This window comes from Ailuropoda melanoleuca, chromosome 8 (assembly GCF_002007445.2).
Source record: "Ailuropoda melanoleuca isolate Jingjing chromosome 8, ASM200744v2, whole genome shotgun sequence".
In the NCBI taxonomy this organism is placed as follows: Eukaryota; Metazoa; Chordata; class Mammalia; order Carnivora; family Ursidae; genus Ailuropoda; species Ailuropoda melanoleuca.
In genome coordinates this window covers 57,028,348-57,055,435 of record NC_048225.1, presented here as the reverse complement: position 1 = coordinate 57,055,435, position 27,088 = coordinate 57,028,348, and the positions used below count along the sequence as shown (strand labels likewise).

The following is a 27,088-nucleotide window of genomic DNA, read 5'->3' as shown; positions in this document are numbered from 1 at the left end:
GCAGGAGTGGGAGAACTCATGCTTGGGGAAGGGAAATGACAGACTTGAACAGGTCCTTAAATAGGTCCTAATCTACAGTCTCTGCTAAAAGTTGAATCACAGGAGCCACATAGAGCTGCTCATGGTCAGAGATGAAGGAGACCTCAAGGTGAGTGGTTTGCTTGTACCCTAGTCATCTCTGAATTTCCCAGAGAAGAGTGGAACTCACAGAGGCTCCAAGTAGCTGGAAGACAAGGCAAGTTACACTGTGCAGAATGGCCTGACTCACTGGGGGCTCCAGGTTCAGAGATCCCTGACTGCTGGATTTCCTTCAGAGATGGGGAGAAGATTCACTGCTCACACTGTGTCCTCCATAGAAATTCTAGAAAAGTAGGAAGGCTTCGTCCACACAATCCCTCCATGAAGGACACTGGATCTGAATCCTACTCTGCTCCAGCACTATTGCTCTGTGCCTGGGTTTTAGACACCCCAAAGTGAGAAAATGGTCTAAATGTCCCTGCAACTATTCCTTAGCAAGCTCTCAGCCCATTTTATCCTTGACCCCTCAGNTTTAAATAGGTCCTAATCTACAGTCTGCTAAAAGCTGAATCACAGGAGCCACATAGAGCTGCTTATGGTCAGAGATGAAGGAGACCTCAAGGTGAGTGGTTTCTTTGTACCCTAGTCATTTCTGCATTTCCCAAAGAAGAGTGGGACTCACAGAGGCTCCAAGTAGCTGGAAGACAAGGCAAGTTGCACTGTGCAGAATGCCTGACTCACTGGGGGCTCCAGGTTCAGAGATCCCTGACTGCTGGATTTCCTTCAGAGATGGGGAGAAGATTCACTGCTTACATTGTGTCCTCCATAGAAATTCTAGAAAAGTAGGAAGGCTTCGTCCACACAATCCCTCCATGAAGGACACTGGATCTGAATCCTACTCTGCTCCAGCACTATTGCTCTGTGCCTGGGTTTTAGACACCCCAAAGTGAGAAAATGGTCTAAATGTCCCTGCAACTATTCCTTAGCAAGCTCTCAGCCCATTTTATCCTTGACCCCTCAGGCCTGAGCAACACAGCTAACCTGAGAGACGTAACTATCTCCACGTAATGGTGGAGTCATTGAAGGCCAACAGAGCCAGTGGTACCAGCATGGATTCAAACCCACACTCACAGATGAAAGCTGAGCTCCATCAGTGTGAGAACAGTGTTCTTATAACCATATTTTCTGAACCAAAAGCTATGCCAAGTTCTCACAAGTGATTATACATTTACAGAAGAGAAAATCGACTCTGCAGTTCAGTGTGTGATCACCCCAGTGATAATGTTGGAAAAGATGACTTAATTCCTTCTGTCAGTATGCACTAGGCTCACTAGAGGTCTAGCCCATAGAGAGCAGGGACAGGGACATATTTAAAAGCAGGGAAAGGGAGAAGGAATGTTGGGCAAGATGGGAAATTGCTCTTCTTTTCCGACACTTGAGGGAATGCACATAACCCTCCCTCCACCCAGCAGCAAGTTGGTAACATGTGCCTGCCTCAGAAATAGGATTGAAAACCTCACACACTTCACAAAATGATCCGAGATTGGTAAACTCCCAGTCCACTCCACATGACTTGGAGCCTTTACTCTGCACTGGCTGAGTGCATAAGTCTGAGGGGAAAAAAGGCAAGGGAATTGCTGTTAGTGAGGACACCAGATTCGATTCGGTTGTACGGAAAAAAGAAAGGCACCTGTTAAGGGACCCCATCTCCTACTTCAAATACGGGTCCCAGGTCACCTCGTGAGAAGAGCTGCCACCCCACAAGGAGTATGGAGAACAGGTGAGTTCCTCATTATGGCTCATGGGCAGAAAACTTGTGAGAGAATGAAGATGGTCTCAGTATGTTTTCCAGTTCCCCGTGAGCCTCAGTGACCATGTCCTCACAAATGGAGGGTGACAAACAGGAGGTAGAAGGGAGGGAGAGAGGAAGACTCCAGTTCAAACAGCACATATAACTGGAAGAACAAGCCGGGCAGGAGCAGATAAAACTAGAGCCCTCGACCCCAGATAATGTGTGTGTCTGAATTTTCACCGCAACCTCGATAGTATTTGTTTTGAGCAAACCTGTAGCTATTCTCAAGGTAGGATAGAAAAGCTTCCAATGTAGAGCAAGATTTGCAAAGTCTGAGGCCCATATCTCTCATAATGTTATAATGCTAGGGAAAATTAGAAAGAGGTTAGGTCTATTTGGGATCTCGAAGAAACCCTTTTTAGGAACCATTAGGTCTTGCTGAATGAAACATTCATTAGTCCCAACAGGTGATTTGTTTTAGGAAAAGATAACTCTTCTTGTCTGGGTGCTTCTGGTATGGAGGAGACTCAAACAAAGATTCAGGTCAACTGAGATGAAATAGTGAAAAGGTGCCTTTACGAACCAGGTAAGCTTTTGTGTCATGGACTCCTAGGGAGGTGTTAGTCACCAGAGGGATCCAACAAGATCGATCACGTAAAGCAAGTATGGGCAGAGGAGGGCATTCGCGTCTTTCATGGGCCCGCACAGCCCACAGTAGTATGAGAATTATGTATAACTCTCCTGTGGCCGTGGTGCCAAAGTAGTGTCTAAAGGTTTCTCCAACAATTATTAAAATTTGGCTAAGCAGTTAAAAAGTCCATTGCCACTGAACAATGACATTTATTTGCTTCAGCAAATGTTTATTAAACCCCTATTCTGTGCCAAGCACAGAGGTGCGAGGCATGGTGCACTGTTCAGGGTTCCCCCCATGAAAATTTACCATCAGGACAGAATTTAGAAAATTATAGCCTGCAGACCAGATCCAGCTTGCAGGCTGTTTTTATAAATAAAATTGTATTGTAGCCCCACTCACACATTTCTGTATTGACTGTGGCCGCTCTCAAGCTACAGGGGTGAAACTGACTAGTCACAACGGAGGCTGTATAGTGCACAAAGCCTAAAATATGTATGATCTGACCTTTTACAGAAAAAAGTTTGCTGACCTCTAATCTAGGAGGACATACGCTAAAGATAATATGTTTAATTACAGGTGTAAAATTATCAGTCAGTTATCGTCTAGCCCAAATTCTCCTGTTACTTCGAGAGTCAAAGCTAACTCAACATCTCTACATACTTTGCCATGAGCCTTTAAACCAAAAGGTTTTCCAAACTGGCTTCCTACCCTGAAAAGTTGCCTAAGTGGCTTAAACAAAGGGCTGGAAAGAACCTATGGGGAAGGTTAAAAAAGTCACTTAGTTCTGAAGGATAGGAGGGCAAGATTGACTATTACTGATATTATTTGTCAGGATAGTTTTCCCTTAGCAGATTCTATTTTCAAGGAAAATATTGATTCTTTGACAAAAATGACACTTGCAGCTAGTATGCTTTGATTCCATTTTGAATGACATAAATATGAATGAGGAATAAAGAGTAGCATCACTTTATGTGCAAAAATCTATTTATTAAAACAGTTAAAATTATTCATTTAACATTAAACCCTTTTACTCTATTATTTAATTGCTCTTTCCAAAAGAGTATAAATAATAATATTCATTTGATTATTATCACCTATATAGAGTACATACCTTCTCAGGGGAGAACAATAGAACCATTCTATGATGCTGGCTTCAGAGAATAGCTCTTCACAACCTGCGTCCTTCATCCTACTTGGGATCCCAGGACTTGAGAATTACCACTTTTGGATTGCCTTTCCTCTCTGTGCCATGTATCTTGTGGCTATAGTTGGCAATATCATTGTCCTTCATATAGTCCGAACTGACCACACTCTGCATGAGCCCATGTACCTCTTTCTAGCCATGCTGGCTATCACCGATCTGACCCTCTCCTCTTCCACCCAACCTAAAATGCTGGCTATACTCTGGTTTCACGCTCATGAGATTGAATACCATGCCTGCCTCATCCAGGTCTTCTTCATCCACGCCTTTTCCTCTGTGGAGTCTGGGCTGCTCATGGCTATGGCCTTGGACTGTTATGTGGCTATCTGCTTCCCACTCCACCACGCTACTATCCTAACCTGAGCTGTGGTGGGTAAACTGGGAGCAGCTGTGATGATGAGAGGGTTGCTGTGGGTGAGTCCCTTCTGCTTCATGGTCTCTGGGATGCCCTTCTGCCCCAGCCACGTCATTCCGCAGTCGTACTGTGAGCACATGGCTGTGCTGAAGCTGGTGTGTGCAGATACTAGAATCAATCGTGCCTATGGGCTCTTTGTGGCCTTCTCTGTGGTTGGCTTTGATATCATTGTCATCNGGGATGCCCTTCTGCCCCAACCATGTCATTCCGCAGTCGTACTGTGAGCACATGGCTGTGCTGAAGCTGGTGTGTGCAGATACTAGAATCAATCGTGCCTATGGGCTCTTTGTGGCCTTCTCTGTGGTTGGCTTTGATATCATTGTCATCAGTTTATCCTATGTGATGATTCTGAGAACTGTTCTGAGGTTGCCCTCTGATGAAGCCCGGCTCAAGGCTTTTGGCACATGTGCTTCCCATATCTGTGTCATCTTAGCTTTTTATCCCAGCCCTCTTTACCTTCCTCACCCACCGCTTTGGACATCATGTGCCCCGAGTGGTACATATCATGTTTGCTAATCTCTATCTACTGGTACCTCCTATGCTCAACCCCATCATCTACGGAGTTAGAACCAAGCAGATCAGGGACAGGGTTATTCAAGGATGTTGTGGAAAAGATCCCTGAGCCAAGGGTCACGGAATCACATCCAACCCCACTGCCCCACTCTCCTGACACATTACATATCAGAACAAAGTCATATCTGTGACAAAAGGCCCAGAGATTAGCACACCTGCAGAACAAAAGGAACAATTTTCAAAATGCCCAGAACAAGATCTTTCTGACATGCGATTGATCATAAATACTGAGTTGACTAATCTTCATCATCACAAGAAAACCATAAAAAGATATGTCCACCTATCATATAAATGAAGATTTGTACAGAATGCCAATGTCCATAGACCACTAAGTTGAAAATGATTTTTACCCTGCCAGGACAAGTCTAAGTTGCTATACCTTGCTAAAAAGATTAGAACTTTCCACCAAAAGAGTTATAAAGTACATGTATTTTTCCATCTTGGAATCACTTTATAAATATAGTATTTGTGGGAAATGAAGTACAAAGGCATGTATAGATTCATTAATAGAAAAAGATTCTAGGAATACATCTACATGCTAATAAATTACAACTCAATACTGAGACTTGTGGTATTTTAATTTTCTATTTACAGTTTCATGTATTTTAAAAAACTATCCTTGATTGAGAAAGTAATTTTAGTATGAGAAAAAACAAATTCAGACAAGAACAGAAGTGTACAAAAAAGGTTAATTCAGTGCCAAAGCCTAAGGGAATGGAGTAGGCAATCAGACAGGATGAGGGACTCCAGAATACAGCAAGCTCCAGAAAAGCTTGAAAATCTCCGTGAAAATTGCTGCCAGAATCACAACTTTTTGAGACTGGTAACAGGGAGCATTTGGTAGGGTGAGTGTTTGTCTCTCCTTCCAGAAATTGCTTGTTCCCTGATGGCAATGGACTGCACAATGAAGAAGTTTTGGAAAAAAAGTGAAAAAGGAGATTCTCTTCTGAGGATAGTGTATAATTAAAGATAGTGAGAAAGTCACTAGAAGTTTGAGGATTTGTCAATACTTGATTTCCCTTTCAATTAAAATGCTAAGCTGTTTTAGAAAATTATATATTTTCTGATTTTTTCAACTTTACTGTGGCATACATACACAAAAAGGTGCATATGTTTAATGTATGCATTTTGATGACTTTAGACATATGCATACACACATGATAGCATCACCACAAACAACGTAAAATCATTTATCACATTTACTGCATCTGTGTATTTGTCCTCCTTCACCACTCTCCTGTCAAAGCCAGCAGTAAGGAAGATTCTAGAACTCAGGCTCTTATGTTACTAAAACCAACATCAGATGGAGGTGCTTGAAGAGTTAATCGGGAACATGTTTGCTTCTCCCAGGAGAAAGAGCTAGAGGAGCCTAAAAGTGTCCCCAGAAATGAATGGCTACTCTGAAGGAGCATTTTCATGATTTCCAGATATTAGAGATGCAAAGGGATCCTGATCCTGTTCTCAGCAAATCAGTTAATGATTGTGAGTCCCTCTTTTTTTCTTTTTAAAATCATCTTTGTTGCTGTTTAACTTGTGACAATAAAATATAAATATTTTAACCCACACTTTGAAGAGTTCTGACACATGCCTGCCTCTGTAGCTACCAGCCCGATTCACACACAGCACATTTCCCTCACTTCATAAAAGGTTCTCGTGTCTCTCCGCAGTCAATCACCCCGTCTCCACCCCAGCCAGGAAAACCCTGAGCTAATGTCTTTCACTATACATTAATTTTTCTCTCACTAGCACTTTGGAAATGAAAGAATAAATAATACATTCTTTTGAGTTTGGTGTCTTTCACTCAGTATAAAGTTTTTCAGATTCAGCCATACTATTGTATGTATGACAAGTACATTATTTCCTGTTAATTCTGAGTAGTATATTCTATTTTTTCAACATACTCATTGAGGTATTGTTACCATACCATTTGTTACCTTTTTCCTTTGCTTCAGCCTTTCTAGCCTTCTAGCAAACATATCCACTTCTTACCTGTCTAGAGCTTTGCTCTAACTCATCCCACTTCCCTCAGTTGTTATTTTCTGCAACATTCTATGCTCCTCTCAACATCCCTTAGGTCTCAACTAATACCCTCCTTATCAGTAGGATGTTTCTTAAACTATGTAATCCAACCAGTTCTTGCCGCCTGTAATTTTCTTTCAACCCAAATATCTGATTTCCTCCCTCTCTTAACACAATGTGTAATTATTTAAAATACTTATTCACCATCTGTTCCTCTGTCTGGAATATAACTTCCATAAAAGTATAGCACAGGTATTCACTATTCTATCTCCAAACCAAGCTCACTACAAAAAACTACTCACAGGAATGAATGGTTAAATGTTTACATGGGCCTGGTACCACCATCACAACAATTCCACTGCTGACCACAAGATGGCATGTGCAGGGCCATTTTGGCCTCACTGGTCCCAAATGGGATAACAGACTTTTCAGCCCTAGGGCCTCATTTCATCATTCCCATGGAAACTCTGAAGGATGCTGTTTGTCAACGAAGATAAATTTGATATATGAAAAACAATTCGTCCCTCATACACTTCTTTTTATTAACAAATATAAACTATTTGGAATATTTCAAATTTTGAGTCAAGAAATACCGATTGGGTGATTATGTTGCCCCAAATGTTCTGTAAGAAGATGGGAATAGCATGCAGAACAAGAGAGACTGGCAATCAGAGAACCTAGTTAGTGAGAAATGAGCAAAACAAGCACACTGGATACCTACAATCCCAGCTCCAGTAGGAAAATTCATTCCTCAGGCCATGCAGCTCTGTCCTGGTTAGAAGTAGCCTTAAATATTCTGAATCAGTGGAAATAGATGATTGTCTCCATTACAACCTGAAAAACCGGTGGGCATTGCGTCCAGGACACCATATCTGTAGGTAACTTCAGCGACTCTGTATTCATTTCCAAAAACTCTCAAGTGTGTACTTTGAGTGAGGGATCAGATTTCCCATTTCTGAGATGGGCAGAGTCATCTCTTCTCTTCTCTTGGGAAGCACACACCTCTAGGTGACCTACTGACTAGGAGAGGCCGGGCAGAACTGAACAGAAGCAGGTCAGCTTCTCCTGGATTTTGAACATTAGTCAGAGCCCATCTATGCTGTCTGGCCTTGTTCTGGAGAAACTTCAAGAGGAGAATAATGTATCATCAATACTGTGTATTCTGCACAGAGCGAAACACCTTCTTATTAGTACGATGGCATTTTATACCAAAATTCAACAAGCATTTCTTCATCACTTACTATGAGCTAGTACTGCGTTTGTTGCTGTGGTTATGTACATTACAAGTTCATAGTTCATGCTATATACCTCTCCTCCAAGCTCTCACAGCACCTGCTACAATCCGTTATTGTCACACTTTTATACCCTGATGATCTCATTGTGTGTTGACTCTTGATTCTCAGTCTGCCACTCCTGAAGTCACTGACTAATCCTATCTAGCTTTTGAGGCTAAACTCCCACGGTCAGAGAAAGAAGAAAGGGCCAAGGAGGTATGATGCCCTCACTTTGCAGAGCCTTCACCTCATCCCCATCCCAGGTAAACCTGGAGTCTCAGTCTTTGGGTTCCCATATTCAAGCGTCTACCTTAGGTACAGACCATCACAGAAAGATGTAGGATTCACTAGTTTCTGGAAGCCCTCCCAATACTAGCCATGATATTTCTTACAGGGCTTTGATCCCCGCAGGTGCCAATGTACACGTAGGTATAATTATCTGGTTCCATTTTGTATATGAGGAAACAGAAACCACATAATCTAAGTAACATCCTGGGGTATATTTAGGAGCCAGCATATATAGAGGAGCCAAAAAATGGGGGTGGAGGGGAATAAACAAGCTAAGAAATTAAAAAACAGATCTCCGAGGTAGGAATTGACCCTTTCTAAGAAATCAGCTATAGGTCTTAGGCTTACAAATAAAGAGTTCTGGATTATACAACTATAAAGAGGAATTTACATGATAATCCATATTATTGATGCCCCTGGAGTTGTACAAAACTACACCCTAGGAGAAGATTTAAAAAGAAATCTGTGCCCATTTCTTGAATATGGCAGCTTCATTTTAAACCTCTCATGTTTAAAAGAGGATTCATGGTAGAGGGGAGGGGATAGAGTCTGGATACCTGTGCAACAGCCTCCCCATTTCAACTGGCTTCCTGAGTGGAGTAGAAAGGGCTCCATGGGTGTCCTAACCAGATCTGCAGTAGTGGACCTCTTACCACCAGGAACAGAGCAGTAATATAAACATAGTGACTGCGGCAGGAATGGGCAGGCCAGACATCAGAAAGGAAAGATCTTTGAGGGTAGGGAAAACGTGGCTCTGGAAAAGGAAGGGAGACATCCAGCATGGGACAGTATAGACTCTGGCTCCGTTGCGTTGGTGGCCTTAGTGTTCAAGCCAGTTTTCTGGAATCCACGTGGGAGAGGCAGTCATTCATTCATTGTTTTAATCATTCAGTAACTTTTCAATAGCGACTTTTCTGTGTGTCTTCTGTCTTACTACTCCTCAACAGCTAGGTTTTTTATTGTCTTCCAACTGATTGAGTTTTCTTGAGGACAGACACCAAATCATTCTTACTGTTGCATGCTCAACACTCAGCTGTCTGCAATGGGGCAACGCTTCAATATTTGTTAAATGAACAAACAAGGGAATGATGAATACTGCATTCTGAAAAGGTCTCATGTAGGATTCTAAAAAAACTATTTCATGTAAACCTTTTTAGGGGTTCTCTGGGAGCTCTCACCTTCATAAGGCACATAAACACATGAATCTAAACTGCAATATTGGGTTACTGACTCACTGGTAATAGCAATGCTTCAAGTAGCAGCTACTGAAGAAACTAGCCCTGAGGCAGCATCCCTTGCCCTGAATTTCCCAGAAATTAGGCCTAAGAGTTCCCTAGATGTAGCAAAGGAGTAAGAGAAGCACTACACAAATCAGGAGACCTGGGATTTTCTCCCAGCTCTTGCCTTTCTTCCGGGAGTGATTGGGTAAGTCTCCACTCTTCCCCAAGTTAGAGTAGGCAGTTAGTTAGGCTTCCACAGGATACCTAGAGGCCCCCAAAGGAGAAATCATGGCCAGCTATTGGAAAAGTCAGAGACCTGTCCTGGCAGCACTCCACAAGATGCCAGATCAAACCAGACAGAACCAATATAAGAAGGCCAGAAACCCTGACCAAGTAAGGGAAAAGAGGCACTAAGCCTTGCTCTTCCGGAAATCCCCTCCCCAAGAAATAAATACTCCACTCCCATAGTCAACATATGTCAATAAATGACAGAAACCAAAACACTGAGTTGCACAGTTGTCCCTTGAACTTCCCACTCTCACAGCTGCAGTGTGCTCTGTCTTTCATAACCTATACACTTAGACCACTCAACCAATGTGTCAGGTCAGTCCTTGAATTCTTTTCTTGCAATAAAACTAAGCTTTCCCCCACCCCCCAAACACCCTGACCACCACCCCCTCTACAACATCCTTAGGATGGGTTGGGCAGAGGCCTCCCCAGTCTACCAGGCAACACAAGGAGAAGGATGGGCAAGACTCTGATGAAGTTAGATATCTCTCCTTCTCTGTCTCTCTTTCTCCCTCTAAAGGGTTTTCCGAGACAAAATCCCAATGTGCATGGGGATACTCCACACCAAAGAGGAATTCTTGGGACACCACCTGGTATATCCTACAATTCAGTTCAGGAGATAGCATCAGATTCCACAACTTAAGGGTTCAATATTACAAGAGTAGACCTCCCACCCCATTTCGGACATCATTCACAAGAACAGGTTCTTCCCTATGCTTCTAATATAGTGGCTATAAATCAGAGGTTCCCATGACCCACTCCTTGGGTTTGATTAGTATGCTAAGGAAACACAAAGAAGTCAGGGAAACATTTTACTTAGGAGAATACTAGTTTATTATAAGGATATAACTCAGGAACAGCCAGATGGAAGAAATGCCTAGGGCAAGGGATTGGGAAAGAGCATGGAACTTCTAAGCCCTCTTCATTGTGCTATGATCCCTAGTCTCCCTATATTGTTCATCAACTCAGAATCTCTGGGAACCTTGTCCTCCTGGGATTTTTATGGAGGCTACATTACATACCCATGATTGACTGCTTAAGTCATTGGACATTGCCAACTGGTTAAAACTCCTGCCCCTCACTCCATCCTTGGAGGTTTAGGTGGAACTGCAGAGTTCCAACTCTCTAATAGCAAGTTGGTTCCTCTGGCAACCAGCTCCCACTCTTGGGTGGGGTCTAAAGGTCATCTCCTTAACATGACAAAAGACACCCAATGGCTCTTATCACTCTTATCACTCCTATCACTCCATGAGCCTTAGGAACTCTGTGCCAGAAAACGGGACAAAGCCCAAGTACATATTTCTGAGTCTAAATCACAACATCACACCCTCCTTCCTTCTATCCATTCTCCATGAGCCTTAGGAACTCTGTGCCAGAAAACGGGACAAAGCCCAAGTACATATTTCTGAGTCTAAATCACAACATCACACCCTCCTTCCTTCTATCCATTCTCTTCATTTTTCAAATTTATCTCAATTAAATCTATGCAAAAGATCAGATATGCCCACGGGCATTATGAAAAAGCTCTTTCTTTAGACGTATTTTACTTTCATGAGTAGCAAAGGAGGAGGACCAACACAGCATTTATTGTGACTCCTTTCCATCGGGGAACCTTAATGTTTGCAATGTTTATTCTTCATTCTATAAATGTGGGCCTGTGATTTATAAATACTGCCATCAGGAGAAACTGCATATAACCCATTTTTTTAACTCACTTTCGAGAAATATGTATATTTATAACATCTGATAAGTAGGTTCTTATTAAAACAATTTTCTGATCACTCAGCTCTCACAGTTCCCAGTCTTCTCAGAAACAGTATGCGAATATGACTTGGTTAGTCCCTTCAGAGGGTAGGTCCCTTCCCCAAGAGCAGTTATCTTCAGATGCTATCACCAGAGGCTGCATCCCACCCACTTCCTCTGTCTGTCCAAGGCAGGAGGATTCTCAAGTCTGGATCTGTCCCTGTTCTCTATCAGCTATGCTGTGGCTGTTGTGAAAAGCAGCTTCCTTCTTTGCTGTGGCCTGCACATCGTGTATCTCTTCCTGGCCCTGCTACCTCTCATGGTAGAGGTCCTCTTACTTCCACCTCACCTAAGAGGTTGTCCATTTTATTGGCTACAAGCCCATAAAATGAACTACTATAACTGCCACTACTGTGCTGGTCTGCTTCACCCATACTTTCTCCTCTGTCAGTCAGGGGTGGCCACGTGCATTGGGTACTAGATGTGCCAATCTGCTTTCCATGTTCATTTGCTCGTTTTGTTCCAATAATTGGCAGCCACACCGGGAAAACCTGTGATACCACAAAGCATGCTGTGTGTGAGCCCCCATTTCTTCACGATCTCCTGGTTGCCCTTCTGCCTCAACCACATCATCCCCTAAGACCTGCTGTGTCCATGTGGCTATGCTAAAACTGGCAAATGCTGACAGCAGACCGTACTTATGGTCTCTTGCGGCCTTTGTGGTTTGATCTGAGAGATTTGTCATTACAATACCATATGTTATGATACTGCAGGCCATGCTCTAGCTGCCCTGTGAAGAAGCCCTGCCCAAGGTAGTTGGTACACATGCCTCTCACATTTGTGTCATTCTGTCCCCGGATATGTCAATGCTCTGCTTCTTCTTCCATTGCTTTCACCCCTGTATATACCCAGAATGGCTCCAATCTCACCACTCAGTGCCTCCTATTTCAAAACCATTCCATGTTATCAGTTAATTGTGAACCACATGTCGCAGAAAAAGATGTGTTGGAGTACCTCAGAATGTGACTTTATTTGCAGATAGGGTCCTTACAGAGGTAGTCCAGTTCAAATGAGGTCATTTTGGTGAGTCCCAACCCAAATGACCCGTAAATTAACATAAAAAAATGGAAATTTGCACATGGAGATATGCACACACAGAGAACACGTGAACACAGAGGCAGAGACTGAAGTGATGGCTCTAGACGGAGAGAAAAAAGAACATTTTCTAACTATTTTGAGAGGCCAAAAACTTTGAAAAGGTATTGCAAAACAAGAAAAAAATGAAGTCAAATCTCTTGTTAACATAGAGGCCAAACTACCAAATAAAATATTATTAAAAATAATCCAGGAAGAATACAGAACAATCATTTAATGTATTTAATCCATTAATCGAATAGAAAGAAAAAAAATATGAGATTCTGTAGTAAATTTGAAAAAAAGTGATGAATTTCAATAGATATTCATGTTAACTTAGTAAACTGGGCAGAATCTTCCTCATCAAAAACCATGATTAATGTTAAAATACTGAAAATATTCTCTGTGAGTTTGGGCACAGGATGATGATACCTACCATCACTAATTTTATTTAACTTAGTATCAGAGACCATAAGAAGTACAAGAAAGCAAGAAAAGTAAAGGACTGTAGCATTGTGAAGGAATCAAAACAAAACAAATTATTTACAGATGACATGAAATTGCATTTACATAATAATCAGAACAAATAGGCATAGCATTAGATAAAATAATTGACATAAGTAAGTGATTATTAGTGATTAGTATTATTAAGCAAGATAACTGCATACAAGAACAATATTAAAATATCAATTGTTGTTCTTTTTTTAAAAGTTTATTTTTATTTATTTGAGAGAGAGAGCAGGCAAGAGCATGGGGGAGGGGCATAAGGAGAAGCAGACTCCCTGCTGAGCAAGGAGACCCATGTGGGCTTGATCTCAGGACCCTGGGATCATGACATGAGCCAAAGGTAGACACTTAACCAACTGAGCCACCCAGGCATCCCCCAACTTATGTTTTTCAGTCACTTTTTAATTTTTATTTTTTTACATCCACATTGTATAGTTATGTGCTTCATTTCATTCATTTCCCTTCTGTTCCCTCTATTATACACACACACACACACATATAAGTTTTGCTTTCTTTGCAATTTTGGGATGTAGTGTCTTCTAGCACAGAGACCAAAATTGAATCAGAAACAAGTGGATCACCACCCTCCTTTGTCCACCTGGCAAGATTATAGTGTCTTTTATCCCCCTGTTTTTTATTGTTTTGTTTCTTTTTGACTTTGTTTACCTTTCTGTTGTGGTTTACAACCACTTTAGATTTTTCTAGGGTGTATTTTGCTTGGGTCATGATAGATATTTTGGACTCTGCTCATTCACTCACCTATCCTTCCCTGGGCAAAATGACTAGAAGGAATTCACAACAAAAGAAAGAACCAGAAACAATGTTCTCTGCCACAGAGCTAATCGTTGTGGATAGAAGTAAGAGGTCAGAGATGGAATTCAGGATAGGAATTATAAAGTTAATAGCTAGGCTTGAAAAAAGCATAAGTGACAGTACAGAATCTCTAAGGGTGGAAGTGAGATCTAATCAGGCCAAACTTAAAAATTCTTTGAATGAGATGCAGTCTAAATGGAATGCTCTACCAGCTACAGTCAATGAGGCAGAAAAGAGAATAAGTGATCTAGATGACAGGCTGATGGAAAGCAAGGAAGTTAAGGGCAAGAGTGAAAGAAAACTCAGAGCCCATGATGAAAGGCCTCAAGAATATAATGATGCCTTGAAATGAACCAATGTCAGAATTATTGGGATCCCCAAGGGGGTGGAGAGACAGAGAGGGCTAGAAGCTATATTTGGGCAAATCATGGCTGAGAACATCCCTAATCTGTCCCAACATCCCAAAGCATTCATGTCCAAAGGGAAGAGAGGACCCCTTCCAAAATCAATAAAAATAGATCAATATCCTGACATATAATAGTGAAGCCTGCAAATCTTAGAGAAAAAGAAGCTATCCTGAGAACAGCTAGGGAGAGGAGGTTCCTTACACATGGAGAGAGGAACATCAGAATAACATCAAACCTATCCACAGAAACCTGGCAGGCCAGAAAGGGCTGGCAAGATATATTCCGTGTACTAAATGAGAAGAACATGCAGCCAAGGATAATTTTTTTTTTTTTGGAGAAGAAAAAACTTTTCTTATTTTTTCCCCAGATAATTATCTCAAATGGATGATAGTAACAACTGATGAAAATCTATCTAGGGTAACTTCAACCTGGGCTTTTCATTTACAAATAGGCTTGAGATGCAGACAGTTGGAGTATGATTTTGCTTGTGTATTTCTTGCAGAAAAAATAAAACATAAGAATTAGAAGAAATTAAAATGACACAAAACAACACAAATTAAAAGGGTGTGGTTTCAAATTCTTTTCTTTTATACACAGTGGAAAGTAGCAGTCAAGAGTAATTTATCCAGAAGACTATCATTCAGAATGGAAGGAGAGATAAAGAGCATCCAGGACAGACAGAAACTGAAAGAATATGTGACCAGCAAGCCAGGCCTGCAAAAAAATATTAAGAGGGATCCTGTAACTGAAGAGAGACCCTAGGAGTAACATAGACCAGAAAGGAATAGTCACAAGCTACAGAAACAGGGACTTTACAGGCAATACAATGGCACTAAATTCATATCTCTCAATAGTTACTCTGATGTAAATGGGCTAAATTCTCCAACCAAAAGGCACAGGTTTTCAGATTGGATAAAAGCAAGAACAATCCATATGCTGCCTAAAAGAGACTTATTTTAGACCTAAAGACAGCTCTAGACTGAAAGTGAGGGTGTGGAAAACCATTTACCACCCTAAACGATGTCGAAAGAAAGCTGGGGTAGAAATCCTCATCAGACAAATTAGATTTTAAACCAAAGAACATAGTAAGAAATGTAGAGGGACACTATATCATACTTAAAGGGTTATCCAAGAAGGAGATCTAACAATTGTAAATATCTATGCCCCCAACATGGGAGCAGCAAATTATACAAACCAATTAATAACCAAAGAAATATATTGATAATAATCCATTAATAGCTGGGGACTTCAACACCCCACTAGCAGCAATGGACAGATCATCTAAGCAGAAGATCAACAAAGAAACAAGGGCTTTGAATGACACACTGGACCAGATGGACTTTGCAGATATATACAGAACATTCCATCCTAAAACAACAAAATACCCATTCTTCTCAAATATACATGGAACAATCTCCAGAACAGATAACATACTGAGTCACAAAACAGGTTTCAACTGACACCAAAAGACTGAAATATTTTCAGACCACAATGCTTTCAAACTGGAACTCAATCACAATAAGAAATTTGGAAGGAACTCAAAGAGTTGGAGATTAAACAGCATCCTATTGGCAACCAGGAAATTAAAGAAGAACTTAAGAAATTCATGGAAACTAATGAGAATGAAAACACATCTGTTCAAAATTTCTGGGATACAGCAAAGGTGGTCCTAAAAGGGAAATGCATAGCAATACAAGCCTTTCTCAAAATATTAGAAAAATCTCAAATACACAAGCTAAACTTACAACTAAAGGAGCTGGCGAAAGATCAGCAAATAAAGCCTAAACCAAGCAGGAGAAGAGAAATAATAAAGATTAGAGCAGAAATCAATGAACTAATAACCAGAAGAACAGTACAACAGATCAACAAAACTAGAAGATGGTCCTTTGAAAGAATTAATATGATTGATAAACCTCTGGCTAAACTTATCCAAAAGAAAAGAGAAAGGACCCAAATTAATGAAATCATGAATGAAAGGGGAAAGATCACAAGCAATACCAAGGAAATAGAGACAATTCTAAGAACATATTATTTGCAACTATATGCCAACAAATTAGGCAATCTGGAAGAAATGGATGCATTACTGGAAATTTATAAACTACCCAGACTGAAACAGGAAGATGTAGAAAATCTGAACAGACCAATAACCAGCAAGGAAATGGAAGCAGTAATCAAAAACTTCCCAAAAAACAGAAGTCCAGGGCCAGATGGCTTTCCAGGGGAATTTTACCAACATTTAAAGAAGAAATAATACCAATTCTACTGAAACTGTTTCAAAAAATAGAAATGGAAGAAAACTTCCAAACTCATTCTATGAGGACAGCATTAACTTGATCCCAGAACAGACAAATACCCCACCAAAAAGGAGAATTACAGACCAATATCCCTGATGAACATGGATGCCAAAATACTCAACAAGATTCTAGCCAATAGGATCCAACAGAACAGTAAAAGTATTATTCACCATGACCAGGTGGGATTTACCCCTGGGATGCAAGGGTGATTCAACATTTGCAAATCAATCAATGTGATAGGGCACATCAATAAAAGAAAAGACAAGAATCATATGATCCTCTCAATTGATGCAGAAAAAAGCATTTGACAAAATACAGCATCCTTTCTTGATTAAAACTCCTCAAAGTATAGGGATAGAGGGAACATAGTTCAATATCTATGCGAATATCATTCTCATTGGGGAAAAGCTGAGAGCTTTTCCCTTAAGGTCAGGAACACTACAAGGATGCTCACTCTCACCACTGTTGTTCAACATAGTATAGAAGTCCTACCACAGCAATTAGACAACAGAAAGAAAAAAGGCATTCAAACTGGCAAAGAAGAAGTCAGACTCTCTCTCTTTACAGATGACATGATACTTCATGTGGAAAACCCAAAAGAATCCATCCCAAAATTGCTAGAACTCAAGAGCAATTCTGCAATGTGGCAGGATACAAAATCAATGCAGAGAAATTAGTGGCATTTCTATACACTAACAATGTGACTAATGAAACAGAAATTAAGGAATTGATCCCATTTACAACTGTACCAAAAACTATAAGATACATAGGAATAAACCTAAGCAAAGAGGTAAAGGATCTATATTCTGGAAACTACTAAACACTTATGAAAGAAATTGAGGAAGACACAAAGAAATGGAAAAATGTTCCATGTTCATGGATTAGAAGAATAAACATTGTTAAAATGTCCATGAGGTCCAGAGAAATCTACACATTCAGTGCAATATCTATCAAAATACTACCAGCATTTTTCACAAGCTAGAACAAACACTCCTAAAATTTATAAGGAACCAGAAAGACCATGAATAGCCAGGGGAATGTTGAAAAGGAAAACCAAAGCTGGAGTCATCACAATGCCTGACTTCAAGCTATATTACAAAGCTGCGATCATCGAGACAGTATGGTACTGGCACAAAAACAGATACATGGAACAGAATAGAGAGCCCAGAAATGGACCTTCAACTCTATGGTCAACTAATCTTCAACGAAGCAGGAAAGAATACCCAATGGAAAAAAAGACCGAGACTGTCTTCAATAAATGGTGCGGGAAAATTGGACAGCCACATGCAGAAGTATGAGACTGGACCATTATCTTACACCTACACAAAGATAAACTCAAAAGGGATGAAAGACCTAAATGTTAGATAGGAATCCATCAAAATCATAAAGGAGAACACAGGCAGTAACCTCTTCAACCTCGGCCTCAGCAACTTCTTGCAAGACATGACTTGTCTCTAAAGGCAAGGGAAACAAAAGCAAAAATGAACTATTGGGCCTTCATCAAGATAAAAAGCTTCTGCACAGCAAAGGAAACAGTCAACAAAACTAAAAGGCAACCTATGGAATAGGAGAAGATATTTGCAAATGATATAACAGATAAAGGGTTAGTACCCAAGATCTATAAAGAACTTCTGAAACCCAACACCCAAAACACAAACAATCCAGTCAAAAAATGGGCAGAAGACATGAACAGACACTTCTCCAAAGAAGGCATACAAATTTCTAACATACATATGAAAAAATGCTCCACAATACTTGCCATCAGGGAAATACAAATCAAAACCACAATGAGATGCCACCTTACACCAGTTAGAATAACTAAAATTAACAAGACAGGAAAAAACAAATGTTGGCAAGGATGCAGAGAAAGTGTAACCCTCTTACAGTGTTGGTGGGAATGCAAGCTAGTACAACCACTCTGGAAAACAGTATGGAGGTTCCTCAAGACATTGAAAATAGAGCTGCCCTAAGATCCAGCAATTGCACTACTGGGTATTTACCTCAAAGATACTGATGTAGTGAAAAGAAGGAGCACTTGCACTCCAATGTTCATAGCAGCAATGTCCACAATAGCCAAACTATGGAAGAAGCCAAGATGTCCTTCAACAGACGAATGGATAAAGAAACTGTGGTTCATATATACAATGGAATATTACTCAGCTGTCAGAAGGGATGAATACCTACCATTTGCATCAACATGGATGGAACTGAAGTGTATTACGCTAAGTGAAATAAGTCAATCAGAGAAAGACAATTATCATATGGTTTCACTCATATGTGGAATATAAGGAATAGCACAGAGGACCATAATGGATGGGGATTGGGGGGTTACTGAATGGGAAGAAATCAGAGGGAGACAAACCATGAGAGACTCTTGACTCTGGGAAACAAACTGAAGTTTGCAGAAAGGAGTGGGGTGGGGAGATGGGGTAGCTGGGTGATGGGCATTAAGGAGGGCACGTGATCTGATGAGCACAGGGTGTTATATGCAACTAATGAATCATTGAACACTACATCAAAAACTAATGATGTACTATATGTTGGCTAATTGAATTTACATAAAAAATATAGCAATCCCACCTATAGAGTAAAATGTGAATTAACTCAACCTCTTTGCCTGCTAGTGCGGTGTAAATGACTATAATTGGAAAACTTCTTGGTTATGTCTACTAGCGCTTAACCCAACAATTTTCCTCTCAGGCTTGCAACCGTGGGCAGTATCCATATATTTCTTGAATGCCAAGGAAAATGATGCTCACAGCAGAATTATTAGCAATAGAAAACAAAACCAGGAAAACCACCAAATACCCATTAACAACCAAATGGATAAATTAATTCAGGTGAGGTATAGCCACGGGGTATAACATCACACAGCAATGAAAATGAAAGAACTATAATTAGACATAACTATGTGAATGAATTCCACATAGTGTAAAGCAAAAAATAACAAAATATTTTTAAAAGCCAGATGTAAAAGATTACATTTAAATATAGCACTAATCCATTCACTTACAGTTCAGAAACAGCCAAAATCAATCTATTTTGTTAAAAGTCAGAATAGTGGTTGTCTCTGAGGAGAGAGGAAGAAAGATTGAAAGATCTGGAAAGGTGCCTTCTGGGGTGCTAGTAATTTTCTGTTTCTTTAACTGGGTTGTGGTTACACCAGTATGTTCAAATGTGAAAAGCCAAGCTGTACAATTATGGGTGGTACCCTGTAATGTATGTTATACTTCAATAAAAGGTTTACTTAAAATAAAACCTTGCCATTAAACTTTTGACCAGGGCAAAAATTTTAGAATCTTTAGACAAATCTATTCAAATTTTACCTCTGATTCTATCTAAAACTTGACAGGATCCTTCACTTTTTGATTCTTCATTTCTTGACATATGAAGTGAAGATATTGCTGTTTACTTGCAGGCAGCTACCGGAATCAGTGAGATAATTAAATCACTTTGGTGCTCAGTAAATGCAATTAAGAAGGGAAGATCCAGAGAGGTTTATCAAGTTCTCCAGGAATTCCAAAGAAGTATTGGAAAACTCAGGATGGGGTCCCTAGAATTCAATCCTAGGACTGTAACCTTCAAGAGTAATTGTCTATCCTTCCTCTATACCAGATCAAATAGAACTCGAGTCAAAAGTCCCAACTTCCCAGTTAATGCTAATGTGAAGTGAGGATTGAAGATGACTGCATTCTAATAAACATGTTCTATTTTGCCAGTGTCAATGCAGTTATTAGGATTTTAGATAAATGACCATTTCTTTATTTGCAATCAAAGAGGAGTATCCTTATTTCTAATACACTAACCTGAATTTGTTTTTACATTTAAAGTGTATGAATTAAGAATGTGTTTCATAATCAACATATATAACCATTGTATGATTTTTCTTTTCCTAAAACATATTAATAAATCAATGTGTTTCTTATAATTCACTGCATTAAAATCAAGTACCTACAGTAAAAACTAAACACAAACACACACACATACACACACACATTTAGAGAATAAATAGAAAGGAAAAAATAGAGGTCATTTTATTTATAGGAAGCCTGATAGGTTATGCAGAATATACAAAGAAAGGACAAACTTTTGGGGCACTAGGGTGGCTCAGTTGGTTAAGTGTCTGACTTAGGCACAGGTCATGATCCTGGAGTCCTAGGATCAAGCCCCTCATCTGGCTCCCTGCTCAGAGGAGAGTCTGCTGCTCTCTCTGCACTCCCCTCCCCACTTCTCACACTCTCTCTCTTTCTCTCCCTCAAATAAATAAATAAATAAATAAATAAATAAATAAATAAGTAAAATTTAAGAAAAGGAATGGACAAATATTTAAATTAATAAATGGATGTAGCAAGATTTATGATACAACGTCACAATACAAAAGTGTTTTTCATATTTTCTAACAAACACTTAGAAGAGTATATTTAAAGGTCTACCATTTAAAATACATAAAAATCAAACACCTAAAAATAAATTTTACAAAGATGTAAAACACCTCTACTCTGAAAACTATAAAAGAGCACTGAAATTAAGGAAATCCTAAATAAAGGGAGAGACAAACCACATTCAAGGGTTGGATAATTCAGTATGTTAAAATACTGTGAAATATTCTCCTCAAGATAGTTTATAGGTTCAGTGCAATCCCATCAGTCTCAGAATTTCTGTGTGTGTGTGTGTGTGTGTGTGTGTGTGCGCGCGCACACGAGCACGCACGTTTCTGTGTGGTGAGTTAACAAGCTGATTCTAAAATCCATAATGAAATTTTTTAGATTGTTTGAAGACTTACTGAATTCAACAGAGAACCATTACTAAGCTACGATATTTAAGACAATTTGTTTTTTGCCAAGAATCAGACAATTGGAATAAGGAAGCAGAGGAGACAGTCCAAAGCAGACACAAGAGATATATGAACACTTCATAATAAATGTGCGACCAAACACCAATGTAGAAACCTTGGTCTCTTCAATGAAAGTCGCTGAGTTAATTTTTATATTCATACAAAAATAAACTTGACCTCCATCTACCTCATACCACAAATACAAATGTATTCTGAATGATATATAGATTTAAATGTGAAAAATAAAAAAATCAGGTTCCCATTTGGACAAGAGGTTCCTATTTATTGTCCACTGGACAATATATTTACATTGGTGGAGTAAACAACTATTTCTTAACTAGAGGTTAGAAGTCATTAAATATAAAGGGAAAACAGCCTGCTCTAAATTAAAACAGGAAATCTATTCATCAGAAGACACTTCTCAAGAAAGCGAATATTAAAAAGAGGTTTTGTATCCTGCATATATAAAGAACTCTATAAAAATCAAAAGAAAAAGCAAACAAGCCAATGAAAAAATGGGGAAAAGCCTGGAACAGGCTTATAAGAAACTATATTCAAAGTGTCATTAAACATATGAACAGGTATACAATATCATTAATTAGGAAAATGCTAACTAATACCAAAATCAGACAACAAACCCACAGGATAGTTAGCTTTAAAAATAATGGTAATATCAAATATTGTTAAAGATATGAATCACCAGAAACTCTCACATGCTGCTGGTGTGAATGTAAACTGGTATAAATTCTTTTAAACCTTGTCTGGTAGTATCTCAAATTTGACCCAGAAATTTAGCTCCTGAAATATTCACCAACAGAAATGTATATATGTGTGCTCTAAAAGACATAATAATGTTTATAGCAATATAATTATAACCAAAATCAGAACACAATGAAAATGTCTAGGAAAAGAAACATTGGTAACTTTTGGTGTGTTCATACAACTACAAGAATTAAAAAGAATGAACAGGGGCACCTGGGTGAATCAGTCAGTTAAGCATCTTATTTAGGCTCAGATCATGATCTCGGGGTCCTAAGATAGAGCCCCGCATTGGGTTCTGCACTCAGTGAGGAGTCTGCTGGAGATGAGCTCCCTCTGCTCCTCCCCCTGCTCACACTCCTTCTGCCTAAAATAAATAAATAAAATCTTAAAAAAAAAAAAGAATGAAACACCTGCCATACACAACATGGAAAAAAATCTCACAAAGGTAATGTGAAATGAGCCAGAAACATAAGTATCGATACTGTATTCTTCAATTTATATATTTATATTTTATTATATAATAAATGCAAGTTATAGGCAAAACCAATCTAGGATGTTGGAAGTCAGGATGGTGGTAACTTTGTGTGTAGAAGGAGGGGACAGTTATTGGGATGGAATAGAAGAGAATATGTAGTAAGGATCAGAGTTAACAAACTATAGCCAGCAAGCCAAATCTGGCCTGCCACCTATTTTTATAAATGAAGTTTATGAACATTGGGGTGCATATGGCCTTTCTCTTCACTACATCTGTATCTTTTGGGTAAATACCCAGCAGTGCAATTGCTGGGTCATAGGGTAGCTCAATTTTTAACTTTTTAAGAGACCTCCACACTGTTTTCCAGAGTGGCTGTACCAACCTTGCATTCCCACCAACAATGTAGGAGGGATCCCCTTTCTCCACATCCTCTCCAACAATTGTTGTTTCTTGCCTTGTCAATTTTTGCCATTCTAACTGGTGTAAGGTGGGATCTCAGTGTGGTTTTTTTTTTGCTCTTTTTTTTTTTTTTAATGTTCATAGCAGCATTATCCACAATAGCTAAATCATGCAAGGACCCAAGATGCCCTTCAACAGATGACTGGATTAAGAAGATGTGGTCCATATATACAATGGAATATTACTCAGCTATCAAAAAGAATGATTTCTCAACATTTGCTGCAACATGGACGGCACTGGAGGAGATAATGCTAAGTGAAATAAGTCAAGCAGAGAAAGACAATTATCATATGATTTCTCTCATCTATGGAACATAAGAACTAGGATGATCGGTAGGGGAAGAAAGGGATAAAGAAAAGGGGGGTAATCAGAAGGGGGAATGAACCATGAGAGACTACGGACTCTGAGAAAAAAACCGAGGGCTTCAGAGGGGAGGGGGGTGGGGGAATGGGATAGGCTGGTGATGGGTAGTAAGGAGGGAACGTATTGCATGGTGCACTGGGTGCTATACACAACTAATGAATTATGGAACTTTACATCAAAAACCAGGGATGTACTGTATGGTGACTAACATAATAAAAAAATATTATTATAATAAAAAAAATAAAAATAAATGAAGTTTAATTTGAACCCAGCCATATCAAATCAAGTTGTCCATAGCTATTTCCATGCTACAATATCAAATGTGCATAGTTAAGACAGAGAACTATATGGCCTGAAAAAAAACTAAAATATTTACAATATATTCCTTGGAGAAAAGAAAAAAAAAAACCTGAAGGCTCTGTTCTGTATCATTACCTGGGCTAAATCTATGTGCTAAATCATTGAGCAGTACAACACATGCATAGTCTGCTGAATGTATGTTATTATCTTTATGTTAGACTTTTCTTTCCAATTCAACAAGCCATTATTTGGTTCCTATGATGTACCCTGATGTGTTCTGGGTGCTTTATATAATGCATAACCTGTAAAAAGCACACTCTTTTTCCTCAGTAACTTCAAAACCTCCATGAAGACATACCATTCAGGGCATAAGTAAATGTCATTCTGCATTTTAGCGCGTTAGTGCTCATGAGGAACCCCAAGATAGTTGAGCAGTGAAAAGCAACTGAAGCAGATTTCTTTAGACCTTACACAGAAATTATCTATTGCTGTGTAACAAATTACCACAAATGTCCTGTCTTTAAAGATCTCAAAATATTTATATCACAGTTTCACTAGGGCAGTACTCTGGGTACAGCTTAGCTGAGTCTGCAAGACTGTAATCAAGGTATAGTCAGGGCCAGGGTCTCACACGATGCTCGACTGGGGAAGGATATGCATTCAAGATCACCAGGTTGTTAGCAGGATTCTGTTGGTTCCTTGTGGCCTGTTAGATTGAGGGACTCAGTTCCCTGCTGGCTGTTGGTTGGACAAAGCCATGTTTATTTCCTAGCTGGTTGTTGGCTACAGATGGCCCTCAGTTCTTTGCCATATGGCAAAGCAACATGCTGACATTTCATCGGCGCCAATCTTAGGTAACGTAGGCATGAAAGTAATATCCTATCACCTCTGCCATTATACCATGGGTTAGAAGCACATCACAGGCCCTACCCATATTCAAGAGCAAAGGATCACACAAGGGTTCAAGGAGGCAGGGATAATCAGGGACTATTATTTTATAATCTGTCCATCACAGAAAGATTTGGATGGAAACCCTGGTTAGATTGTCAGCTCTTTGAAGGCAACAGTGGTAATTTTTTTACACTGACTCATAAATTTTGGTGCAATGATTTGCTTATAGCTCATTTCTTGTTGTTGAAGTATCAGCCAGGTGCTTGATAGGGGTTCCAGATAGAGTCATAATACTTGAATTGACCCTCTTACACTTTCTGGCATTAAGAGTCTCAAACAGGGGCGGGGGGCACCTGGGTGGCTCAGTTCATTAAGCATCTGCCTTCAACTCAGGTCATGATCCCAGGGTCCTGGGACTGAGCCCCACATCGGGCTCCTTACTCAGCGGTGAGTCTGCTTCTCCCTCTCCCTCTGACTGCCACTCCCCCTGCTTGTGCTCTCTCTCTCTGTCAAATAAATAAAGAAAATCTTAAACAAAAAGAGTCTCAACCAGGAACCATAGGAATAATAGAAAAATAGAAATTAAAGAAAAATAGCTAAATGGGTAACAGATTATTGGTTTTATTGATATCTAGGTAAACATAAGACTCTCTTTGCCAATGTGGGAGTTATCTATAAAGGAGAAACGTAATGTTCAAATCTGGGTCTTCTTTTTTCCTATGATTCTAGAATTGCTAGATCTGAAAAGCAACCTGCCTCCATTATGTAACTGTCCACATTGACAACAATGGCCAAACTTCCCCAGGAATCTTATGTTCTTGAACTTATTACCACAGGAAAATAGTTGACTATGAGAACAAGAACATATGCATATGAGAACTCATCATTCACCCACAGTGACCCGGCCACTAGCTAAACAGGGCCAAATTAATATATAAGGAGCTGACCCATTTCTTGGGGAAAAGCCAGTGAGTGGCTGGACAGAGATGGATTGCGGACTGGATGTATCATCCTCCCCATGTGTCAATGTAATAATGTAGGACCAAGGGCCTGGAAGCTGGGGTGCATAATTTCTCTCTCCATTGTCACCATAATTATTATTCCAGTGAATATTGGTTACTATCTTCCCAGTGTACTGATAATCCATAGCCCATAACACGCATCTCTCTATCCTACAACGCCCAGAAAATGTCTAAACTTTCCATTTATATGGATAAGTTAGGTTTTTTGCTTTGCATTTAATTCCTATGGATCACTAGTCATTTGAGTTAGTAGTAAAATCCTTCTGAGATTATATAGCATTGTCCTGTATTTACAGATGAAGAAAGAGAGATTTCAGTTTTTCTCTGAATATGGCCCCAGGGAGATGCACATTTTAACAATGGCCCCACAGCTCAATTCCACTTTGCTATAAAGTCCGTGGCTCCAGAAATGTAACTTGCTCTCTCTCTCTGGTGGTAAAAACAAGGAAGGCTCCTCTTTCCACATAAAGCTGGTAAGAAGGTAGAGAAAGGAGTTCATTGTTTTGACTTTATGCTTTGATTGTTACCTATTCACCAATATTCATATGAACTTCCAGAAAATAGGCAACATTAGGATTCACCTTGTCTTCAGGGATCCATATAATACACAGACATCTGACCCAGACTAGTTTATAGACAAATATCGTAATAGTTTTTCTCAGATTAAATGAAAACCTGAGAACTGGAGTTTAAAAAGGAGCCAACAGAAAAATAGCCCAAAAGAAATGATGACATAAATGCTAATTACAGGGTATTTACTCTCAGGTAATAAACTTTACCTAGTATTTTTAAAAGTTTGATTGAAAAATATTAATATCACAATAACTAATATTGATACCATTTGATTTGTCTTCCTAGAATTGATTTTAACAATGTAACAATTAAATGTATTGCTTTCAAAATTATTTTTAACATTTTAATTGAACAAGGCTTTATAACATTTATAACACTTCTGTGTGTATTTGGCTGTCTTATTCCCTATAATGTCTATTGAAAACCTCTATCATGTGGCGCCTGGGTAGCACAGTCGTTAAGCGTCTGCCTTCGGCTCAGGGCGTGATCCCCCCGTTCCAGGATCGAGTCCCACATCGGGCTTCTCCGCTGGGAGCCTGCTTCTTCCTCTCCCACCCCCCTGCTGTGTTCCCTCTCTCACTGGCTGTCTCTCTGTCACATAAATAAATAAGGTCTTAAAAAAAAAAAAAAGAAAACCTCTATCATGTTCTCAAACAAGCATCCATCACTTCATACTCCTTGAACAGCAGTAAATTTCCCCCTTTTAATTCATAAGGAAAAGAAAGAAGAAAAGAAGGAAGGAAGGAAGGAAGGAAGGAAGGAAGGAAGGAAGGAAGGAAGGAAGGAAGG

The 27,088-nt window shown here is 39.6% G+C and overlaps 2 protein-coding genes across 2 annotated transcripts in view; one reads left to right on the top strand and one right to left on the bottom strand.

Annotated features, from left to right (window-relative positions):
* LOC117803376 (olfactory receptor 51T1-like) overlaps positions 1-27,088 on the bottom strand; it is a 255,196-nt gene that overhangs the window by 84,369 nt on the left and 143,739 nt on the right. The window lies entirely within an intron of this gene.
* Positions 3,586-4,682, top strand: LOC100476850 (olfactory receptor 52R1). The gene is given in 3 exon segments (XM_034666459.1): positions 3,586-4,137; positions 4,289-4,491; positions 4,493-4,682. Coding segments are annotated over 3 exon segments (945 nt in total).